The sequence below is a fragment of the Chenopodium album genome, chromosome 7, assembly GCF_948465745.1.
Source record: "Chenopodium album chromosome 7, dcCheAlbu1.1, whole genome shotgun sequence".
Classification (NCBI taxonomy): domain Eukaryota; kingdom Viridiplantae; phylum Streptophyta; class Magnoliopsida; order Caryophyllales; family Amaranthaceae; genus Chenopodium; species Chenopodium album.
Genome location: NC_137840.1, coordinates 68,837,356 through 68,848,402, shown reverse-complemented (window position 1 = coordinate 68,848,402; position 11,047 = coordinate 68,837,356). Strand labels below are relative to the sequence as shown.

General features: G+C 25.6%; 2 protein-coding genes across 2 annotated transcripts; both read left to right on the top strand.

Annotated features, from left to right (window-relative positions):
• The first annotated feature begins 5,727 nt into the window (after nt 1-5,727).
• On the top strand, nt 5,728-8,435 carry LOC145640579 (protein FAR1-RELATED SEQUENCE 5-like). Its single transcript, XM_081691831.1, has 4 exons — nt 5,728-5,782; nt 6,098-6,612; nt 6,707-7,020; nt 7,418-8,435. The coding sequence occupies exons 1-4, from the start codon at nt 5,728-5,730 to the stop codon at nt 7,983-7,985; spliced, it is 1,452 nt and encodes a 483-aa protein (XP_081547957.1). The 3' UTR covers nt 7,986-8,435.
• On the top strand, nt 8,331-9,215 carry LOC145640578 (protein FAR1-RELATED SEQUENCE 2-like). The gene has a single exon (XM_081691830.1). The coding sequence runs from the start codon at nt 8,331-8,333 to the stop codon at nt 9,213-9,215; it is 885 nt and encodes a 294-aa protein (XP_081547956.1).
• Nucleotides 9,216-11,047: the final 1,832 nt, after the last annotated feature.

The following is an 11,047-nucleotide window of genomic DNA, read 5'->3' as shown; positions in this document are numbered from 1 at the left end:
GTTGCAAGTATTGTGATATTTCCTTTTTAAAGAAGTGTTGCAAGTAAAAGAAAACGGAGGAAGTAGATATTTGTGTCTTCTCTATTGACATTATGATTTTCTCTTGACTTTTCAAGAAGCTCTGATCAAAAGAAAAATGAGTATTTGGTTTCATACACTGGATTTTGATGCTGTATCGCTAAATTTATATTTTTCTTTGTTGCTTCTTTCAATGGGAAATATCAAATATGAGCAAGATGGGAAATATGGGTATTTGGTTTCATACACTAAGGCCTCGTTCGGTTGACACAGGAAATAAATTCCCGTAGGAAGTTGTATTTCATGAAAAGTTATTACCCTCATGAAATTTCTTGAAATTTCTCAAAGTTGTTTGGTTATAACAATGGGAAGTTGAAATTCCCATGAATTTTGATTGACCAAGAGGAGCCTTGGTAATTTATTTCCTATGTTTTGTGGGAAGTTGAAATTCCCATGAAATTCCAACTTCCTCTATTTTTTCTTTTTTGTGTCAACCAAATAAGTATTCAATTTGTCAATTTCCATGAATTTTCACTTCCCCTATTGAAATAAACTGAACTGAATATTTTATGAGAGGAGAATATTAGGAACGGAACTGAACCTGCACTGAACTGAAAATAATCTAAAGAGAACAAACCCTTATTTCCTAAGGTTTCTGAATTTTAAATTTTAATTTTTTCTAATAAATATCACCTAAAAAGTTTAGGGAAATTAGCTTAGGAAAATGCAATTAGTTTAGGAAAAAGGTTTACAATACGCAAGACAAAAAAGGAGACCATATAAGAAATACTATCATTTAAGAAAATTATGGCAATTAATTAATTCATCTAAAGAAAGAAAAAGAGAGGGTGGTCCCTTAAGAAAAATAACTTATGAAAATAGGGTCAATTGGCTTTGGAGAGATGAAAGACCAATTAAGAACGATCAAATTAGAATATCAAGACATTTAGCATAGAATAGAAATTAAAGAGAGAAACCACTTTTGAAAAATCACTTAAGAAAAATAAGGCAATTAGTTTAGGAATAAACTTACTAATGAAATGATGGACAACTTTAACTAATTACAATTTCTTAAACTGATTTCTTAAGAAAACTCACGAGAGAGGATAGAGAGAGAGAGAGAGAGGGGGGGGGGGGGAGAGAGAGAGAGAGAGCATTTAAGAAAAATTATTTAAGAGAGACCACTTTAGAAAGATCACTTAACAAAAAGAGGGAAATCACTTGAAAGATTACTTATGAAAATAAGAAAGTTTGCTTAGGAAAAAAAGTTACTAAAATGCTTAAAAAGAAAGAGAGACCAGTGAAGAAATTTTACTTAAAAAGAAAAATTACTCAAGAAGAAAGATCACTAAAAAAAAAAGAAAGATAGCTTAAAGCTCAGGGTAAATTGTTTAGGTAAGAATCTTAGGGCAATTAGCTTAGGGGATTAAAAGAAAGAAACCATTAGTGAGAGAGACCAGGCCACTTAAGAAAGAAAAATCACTCAAGATAAAGAAAGATCACTTATGAAAAAAGATCACTAAAGAAAGATATATAACTTAAGAAACTAAGGCAATTATACACAATTAGTTTAGGAGTAAAACTTAGGGCAATTAGGGTCTGTTCTGATTGACTGAAATGAGCTAAACTGAACTGAACTTATTGGAGCTGAACAAAACCCAACTGAACTGAATACTTTATGATAAAATTCCTAATATCATTCGCCAATATTGCTTATGTGGCATTTGAATTAATTAATTCTAAAAGAAATTAATAATATCTTATTTAATTGGCTACCACTAAACTTTATAATCTTACATGGCGTGCTATGAAAATTAAATCCTGCGTGGCTCTCTAAAACTTTGGGAAAAAACTCTCTTTTATAAAAGATATACTAGATGTAAGCCCGTGCAATTTTTTTGTAATTTCTTAATATTTTTTGTTTTTATTTTCTATATATTCTATTATTTTAACATTAATTTAAGATAAAATATTTTGTTACGTTTTAAATTATTCTTATTCAAATTTTACATATATAGAAATTGAGTTTATAAATTGAAATAAATATTATCTCATTCATCGGATAGTTAGATAAAATCATTAAATCAAAATATATTTTTTAATTTCTAATTATTTGTTAAAATAATATAAATCCTAATGTAAAAGATCATATAAAAGATATTTTTTGTTTTTTTTCATTATTTAAATCTTAAATTACTATTTTTTGTTTTCAATTCTCAAATTTCATTTGTTAATTTTTTCTTAAATGGCGACTGAAAATTAAAATTCTAAATTAATATATAAATCTAATTTTTCATTGGTCGAAATATTATTTTTGCTTATGTGGCGTGTGATGCACGAATTTTTATATACATTTTGTATATAAATATTTTTTTGGTGATCTCTTAATTTTTTTTCTTGCATTATAAGTTTTAAAATTTTGTATGAAAGTATCATATCATCAGATATTTACATAAAACCATTAACATCAAATGATGATTTATATTTTTTAAATATCAAAATATATTTTTTTAGTTTTTTAAATAATATAAATCCTAATATCTAAAGATAATTTTTAGTTTTGTAACAAATAAAAATGATAAAATTTAGTGTTCTTAAATAATTAAAATCCTAATAAATTACTATTCGTCGTTTTTACCTACGTGGCAAAAATTTAAAATTTCATTCGTCACTTTTGTTTAGGTGGCGAGTGATTTTTTTAATTCTAAAATAAAATAGAAATCTAATTTTTAATTGGTCGAAAATATACCTTTTCTTATGTGGCGCTCCCAATGCTCTCCAAAAATGCCTACTTTATTTATATATATTAGATTAGAATAACCATATTCTTTAAATAATATTAACATAAATATCCTAAATATTTTATGCTCTTAATGATATATACGAAAAAATATCACACATATATTTTTCGATATCTCATATCTCTAACAGATTTACATATTTGTAATATCTTAGATTCTTAGGTTATAATAATGTTATCTATTGGTAGTATTAGAATTTTATCTTGTTATAATTCCTAGTTTTATTAGTGCTACGTTGAGTTGTTATGTATAAATAGTGTATTGATCGATGATAACTAACAATGACAAGTTTTGCTATTAAACCTCAGCTCTACCCCAAAACTATCACATAATCAATTTTTTTAAGTTTTTTTTGTTGTCAATAAAAATAATAAAAAAAAAAAAACAATTGCTATTAAACCTCAGCAAAATTATCAAGCTCAAACTAGACTCCTACTCGATCGAATAATGTTGTGGCCATCGTATGATGTTAAGAAGTTATTGTCACCCGATGATCTAGGCGTTGAAATACCTTGCAACCATAATCAATTTTTGCCTTGTTCTTCTTCCTCAAAGATTTTCAAAATTCGACTAATCTTTGAGAACCACGAACGCTTAATTTATCATAATAAGAATGGTGAACAATTATTGAGTTTACGCTATTTACATAGCAAGAAGTACCTCTATACTAAAAGACACACCAACAATGACATGTGTCATTTCCTGGCGTGTCCTTAGTTGTTTTTTTTGAATAAAAAATTATATTACAGAGACAGATCTATACAAAATAATTCGCTAAACTTATATAATATAATTACTTAAAATAAATAAAGATTTGACATATGTTAACACAAATTTATATATATATATATATATATATATATATATATATATATATATATATATATATATATATATATATAGAGGAAGACTCATATAAGAACCCTCCTCTATATAAGAATCCAATCTTATATAAGAATCCATCTCGAACCCTTCAATGATTTTGATCTAACCATCTAAAATCCCCCTTTAGTAATGGCATTTTTAATAACTCCTTTTCAATCTTTAAATAAAAGAAAACCCTAAATCTCTCTCCTCAACATTTTCTCTGTTCTCTCTCCTCTACCTCAAGGAACTTGGTAAGTTTATTTATTTTATTTTTTTGGTTTTTTTATTTTTTTCGATTTTTAATAATATATTTTTTTAATTTCCAGTTTTTTTTTTTTCGATTTTTTATTTTCTTATATAAGATTTTTCGATTCTTTTTTACGATTTTCCAGTTTTTTTTTTATTTTTTTTTATTTTTTTTTATTTTTCAGTTTTTTTGGTCGATTTTCCATTTTTTTTTCGATTTCTTATTTTCAATTTTTTTTACGATTTTTTTTTTCGATTTTCCATTTTTTTAATTCTATTTTTCAGTTTTTTTTTCCAGTTTTTTTTTTTTTTTTTTTTTTTTTTGTCGATTTTCCATTTTTTTTTTCGATTTCTTATTTTCAATTTTTTTTACGATTTTTTTTTCTATTTTCCATTTTTTTTTTGTCGATTTTCCATTTTTTTCAATTTCTTATTTTCAAAATTTTTTTTCGATTTTCCATTTTGTTATTTATATTTTCCAGTTTTTTTTTTTTTTTTTTTTTTGTCCATTTTCCATTTTTTTTTCGATTTTTATTTTCAAGTTTTTTTTTTATTTTTCGTTTTTTTTTTCCAGTTTTTTATTTTCGATTTCAATTTTTTAATTTTAATTTTAAGCAAATTTTTTTTTCTTGCTTGAGTTTTTCTATTATTGGATTTTAATTTCAAATTGTTTTTTTTTTTATTATAATAGAAAACTTTAGAACATAAGGGAAAATTTTAGAACATAATAGGAATACTTTAGAACATATAGATAGAAAATGTTAGAACATAATAGAAATACTTTTGAACATAAGGGGAAACTTTAGAACATAAGTAAAAAATATAATAAAACATAATAGAAAACTTTAGAACATATGGAAAAACTTTAGAACATAATAAAAACTTTAGAACATATGGGAAAATTTTAGAACATAATAGAAAACTTTAAAACATAATAAGGGAAAACTTTAGAACATAGTAGAAAACTTTAGAACATATGGGAAAACTTTAGAACATAATAGAAAACTTTAAAACATAATAGAAAACTTTAAAACATAATAAGGGAAAACTTTAGAACATATGGGAAAACTTTAGAACATAAGGGAAAACTTTAGAACATAATAAGGGAAAACTTTAGAACATAGTAGAAAACTTTAGAACATATGGGAAAACTTTAGAACATAATATAAATACTTTAGAACATAAGGGAAAACTTTAGAACATAAGGGGAAAATATAATAGAACATAATAGAAAACTTTAGAACATAATAAGGGAAAACTTTAGAACATAGTAGAAAACTTTAGAACATATGGAAAAACTTTAGAACATAATATAAATACTTTAGAACATAAGGGGAAAATATAATAGAACATAATAGAAAACTTTATAACATAATAAGGGAATACTTTAGAACATAAGGGAAAACTTTAGAACATAATAGAAACATTATAACATAATAGAAAACTTTAAAACATAATAAGAGAAAACTTTAGAACATAGTAGAAAACTTTTAAAAACACATGGGAAAACTTTAGAACATAATATAAATACTTTAGAACATAAGGGAAAACTTTAGAACATAAGGGGAAAAATATAATAGAACTTAATAGAAAACTTTTGAACATAATAGCAAACTTTATGGCATAATAGAAATACTTTAGAACATAATAGAAAATCTTAGAATATAAAAGAAATACTTTAGAACATAAGGGAAAAATAATACATAAACTTTAATTACCTTTTTCTTCTATAAGTAATTTTAGATTGGTTTTTTACTACAATTTGTATTTATGATAATTAGGTTTTGGCATATTCATGGATTTAGATGATGTTCAAGATAATTCTCCTTCTTCCGTTGTTACTCATTCAGGTAATTTTCATTGTTTTAATACTTTAATTTCAATTTACTTACATGTTCTAAACTTTACTTAGTTGTATATTTTAAAGTAATTTTGTAAATTTGTTGATTATGTTCAAAATTTGTTTAATATTCAAAAAAAATTCTAGTTATGTTCTAAAGTAATTCTTTATTTTCTAAATTTTTTCACTTTATTCTAAATTTTATTATGTATGTTATAAAGTAATTTACTATGTTCTAAAGTTTATTTTTAATGTTCTAAACTTTTTTCATTATGTTCTAAAGTTTTCTATGTATGTTTCTCTTTCTCTTTATGTTCTAATGCAGTTGGTGATATTTATCGTACTCCTGAGGTTGTTGGATCGTTTTGCCCTGGTGGTACCACTAAGGAATGGATTCCAAGTGTTCCCGAAGAGTTAAAACCTCGTTTGGGGATGATATTCAAAGATCCCGAAGAGGGTCTTAGTTTTTATAAAGCATATGCAAATGCCGCTGGGTTTACTTCTAGGAAATCTACTACTACAAGGAAGAAGAATAACAAAGATATAATTGCTTTTCAATATGGAGTTTGTAATAAGGAAGGTTTCAAGGCAACAAAAAAACCTATTGCTCAACAAACTGTTAATGAAGAAGGAAAAGTTCATATTACTAGGAAACGTTTAGTGACTCGTGTAGGATGCAATGCTCACATATGTATGAGATATGATGCAGGAAAGTATGTTGTTAGTCAATTCAAAGAAGAACATAATCATTGTTTATATACTCCAAGTTGTGCAAAATTTCAAAAGGATAATAGAAAAATGCATATTATGCATAAGAAGTTGATTGTTGATAATTCAAAGGTGATTTATTTTTATGTGCCAAATATTGTTTTCTTTGTTCTAAAGTTGATCTTTAATCATAGTAATTTTTTTTTCTCTTTGTTTTTGTACACAGGTAAATGTTGGTCCTGTGAGGTCTTATACAATGATGAAAGAATTAGCTGGATCACATGATAATGTTGGTGCATCTAAACAAGATTTCAAAAACTTTTATAGAGATTTGAAGGCTTATATTGCTGGATCAGATGCCCAAATGTTTGTGGATAACTTTCAAAATAAGAAATTGCTTTGGAGTGCCTTTTTTTTTTACTATGATGTTGATGAAGAAGGTAGACTTTGTAGAGCTTTATGGGCTGATCCTATTTGTCGCAAAAATTATGCACTTTTTGGTGATATGGTATCTTTTGATACAACGTTCCAAACAAACAGGTGATGCTCTAAATGTAGATTTTTTTATGTTCCTAAATTAATATCTATCATGTTTTGATGTTCTAAACATATATTTCTTATGTTCTAGATTATGTATATCTTATGTTCTAGACATATATTGCTAATGTTCTAAACATATATTGCTGATATACTAAACATAGATGCATTATGTTCTAAAATATTGGCAAGTTTAATAATTAAATTAAATTTCTATGCTCTAAAGTTTATCGTTAATGTTCTAAAGTATACATTTATGCTTCACAATTTATCTTTATGTTCTAAAGTTTATCCTTAATGTTCTAAAGTATACCTTTATGCTACACAATTTACCTTTATGTTCTAAAGTTAATCCTTATGTTCTAATATTTTCTGCATATATAATTTGTGTATGTTACAGATATAATATGATCTTTGGTCCATTTACTGGAGTTGATCACCATAAGAAATGTGTTACTTTTGCGGCTTCTTTTGTAGCTCATGAAGATATATCATCTTTCGAATGGGTTTTCAAAACTTTTCTTAAATCAATGGGAAATAATGAGCCTGTGTGTTTGATTACCGATCAAGATCCTGCAATGAAAGTTGCTGTTCGTAATGTTTTTCAAACTACAGAACATAGGTTTTGTATGTGGCATATTATGAAAAAGGTGCCTGAAAAAGTAGGTCGGGCAATTACCCAAGAAACTGATTTTTTGAAAAAACTTTGTGCATGTGTTTGGCATTTAGAGATTGAGCCAGCAGAATTTGAAGAAAAGTGGAACAAAGTTATTTCAGAATTTAATTTGAACGATCATGAGTGGTTGGCTCACATGTTCAACATACGTGATATGTGGATTCCAGCGTATTTCAGAGATTTATTTTTAGGTGGCATCATGAGGACCACATCTAGATCCGAAAGTGAAAATAATTTTTTCACTATGTTCACAAATCCCCATCTCACTTTGATTGAGTTTTACATGAGGTAATATGTAAATGTCTAAATATGTTCTAATTTTAATCTTTATGTTCAAAAGTTTTTCTTTAATGCTTTAAAGTTTTTTTATTTTTTTTTTATTTTTATTTATTTATTTATTTTTTATTTTATAATTTTACCATTTTTTTCAACTCTCTTTTATTTTATAAATATTGTCTTAAATGTTTTAAAGTTTTAGTTTAATGTTTTAATAGTATTTAGATTATGTGTATTATTTTAATATGTTCTAATGTAATTCACTTTATGTTCTAAAGTTATTTTCTATGTTCTAAAGTTAATTTTTATTTTCTATAGGTTTGAATGTGCATTGGATGCTCAAAGGCACACTCAAAATAAAATGGATAATGATTCAAAGAATAAGCGTCCAGAGTGTAAGACTCCAATTCCTTTAGAAAAAGATGCTTCTGAGTTGTTTACAACAACAATTTTTTATGATTTTCAATATGAGCTTGAAATTGGATGTTTTAATTGTGGTGTTGAGGAGATGAAGAATAACAATGAGATTTACATTTTCAAATTAAGGGAAGGATCTAGGAGGAGGGCTTTTGATGTTGTTTTTGATCCAACTACCTTAGATACCAAGTGTTTTTGTAAAAAATTTGAACGTGATGGTGTGCCTTGTAGGCATATGATTTGGGTGTGGAAAGCAAGGATGTTAGAAAAAATTCCCAACACTTACGTTCTAAATAGATGGTGTACAATGGCTTATAAGAAGCCCATTTTTGATTTAGAGGGTAATGTTTTAGAGGAATGTCTTAATGCTGTAGATAAAAAGATGCTATTAAATGATTTGTGGTGTGAAATTCATGCTTGTGTGAGTTTAGTGCAAAACAATGAAGATGATTTAAGTGATCTTGTCAAAAAACTTCGAGCCATGAGAATAGATTTGGAACAGAAGAAAACAACAAATGGAAGCAACAATTTTTGTAGCAAAGTTAAAGACATTGAAATGCTTATTGGAGCTAGTTTACCTTCTGAAGTTTTGATTAAAGCTCCAAAAATTTCAAAAAACAAAGGTACAGGGGTTCATGTTCCAAATCAAGTTAATGTTCCAAATGATACCCCTATTCCAAATGATACGCATGTTCCAAATAGTGACAAGAGAATGAAGAGTGACAGAGAAAAAGCTGTTGAACAAAGTCAAAAAAAGAAAAGATTATGTAGAGCATGTGGAGAGCTTGGTCATCATGATAGTCGTAATTGTCCAGGGAAAGTCAAGTGATATTGTAAGTAAACATTTTTTTCTTATGTTCTAATTAGTAATAAATTAAAATTATTACTAATTAGAACATAAGAAAAAATTAATCAAATATGTTTGAATTTAAATTTAATATTTTGAATTTTTAATTTAAACATTTTGTATATGTTTTAAAATGCATCAAATATGTTCTAAAATTTATAATGTATTTATGTTCTAATTATTAATTTTTTTTTTCAGGTTGACTATGCTATTCGTACAACCGCATGGGACATTTTATTTATAGGAAATAGAACAAAAAAAAAATTTTGTGTAAATTTTTTTTTTATATATTTTTTTATTATTTTGAGAACATAATGACATATTATTTTTTGTCCAATTATTCTCTATATTCTTATGTTTACAATTATAAAATAACATGATTTTATTATAACATAAGGAAAAAATATAATAGAACATAATAGAAAACTTTAGAACATAAGGGAAAACTTTAGAACATAATAGAAATACTTTAGAACATATGGATAGAAATGTTAGAACATAACAGAAATTATTTAGAACATATGGTAAAACTTTAGAACATAATAGAAATACTTTAGAACATATGGGAAAACTTTTGAACATAAGGGAAAAATATAATAGAACATAATAGAAATTTTTAGAACATAATAAAAACATTAGAACATAATAGAAAACTTTAGAATATAAGGGAAAAATATAATAAAACATAATAGAAAACTTTAGAACATAAGGGAAAACTTTCGAACATAATAAAAAATACTTTAAAACATATTATATAAATACTTTGAGTTTTAAACTTAATACTTTATGTTTTAAAATGCATCAAATATGTTCTAAAATTTATAATGTGTTTATGTTCTAATTATTAATTTTTTTTTTTTCAGGTTGATTATGCTATTCGTACAACCGCATGGGACTTTTTATTTTTAGGAAATAGCACATGGAAAAAATTTTGTGTAAATTTTTCTTTTATACATTTTTTTTATTATTTTGAGAACATAATACATATTATTTTTTGTCCAATTATTCTCTATATTCTAATGTTTACAATTATAATATAACATGATTATATTATAACTCTTATTCTTTTATTAACATAATTTTTGGCAATATTATAATATGAGAATGGGGTTTGGATGAGTATGAGATAACATAATATTTTTCAACTAATGTGAACCATTTATTTTGCGCAAATTTTGCAAGTAACAACTTAAATACTTTAAAACATTATAATAATAAATTAGAACATAATAAGAATTACTTTAGAACATACACATGCAACTTAGAACATATTAAGAATTACTTTATATACATTAGAACACAATCAAAATAACTTGAAATTAGGTTAATGTTCCAAATGATATTAATGTTTCAAAATATACACATGTTCAAAAAAGTTATGTCCATAATCATATATTTGTACAAAAAATTACTATTATATATACTTGAAATTTACACAATCAAATATCAAAATTTGTTGATCTTTGACCACTTTCTAGCCATCTTCAACACTCTTTTCCGTTCTTCATTTACTTCTGATGTTATAATCTTCCCACAATACTCCACTCGTAACCTTTTCATTTGCTCAAACTGCACAAAAAAAAATGACTTTAGAACATATACATGTAATTTAGAACATAATAAGAATTACTTTAAAACATTAACACGTAATTAGAACCTAATCATATATGTTTTGTATTTACATTATCCTTCTCTAGTCCTGAATTCCATTGTTTTTGACATTGGCCTTCATAGGATTCCATGTGCTTCAACAGAAATACTCCACAATCATGTTTATTCTGGTTGCTTTTCCATCTCATCTCAACATTTCTTGT

Excerpts from the sequence above, each read along its gene's own strand:
- LOC145640579 (XM_081691831.1), top strand. The coding sequence starts at position 5,728 with ATGGATTTAGATGATGTTCAAGATAATTCTCCTTCTTCCGTTGTTACT. Across the intron at positions 5,783-6,097 it reads TTCCGTTGTTACTCATTCAG|TTGGTGATATTTATCGTACT; the intron begins GTAATTTTCATT and ends GTTCTAATGCAG. Across the intron at positions 7,021-7,417 it reads ACAACGTTCCAAACAAACAG|ATATAATATGATCTTTGGTC; the intron begins GTGATGCTCTAA and ends TGTATGTTACAG.
- LOC145640578 (XM_081691830.1), top strand. The coding sequence starts at position 8,331 with ATGGATAATGATTCAAAGAATAAGCGTCCAGAGTGTAAGACTCCAATT.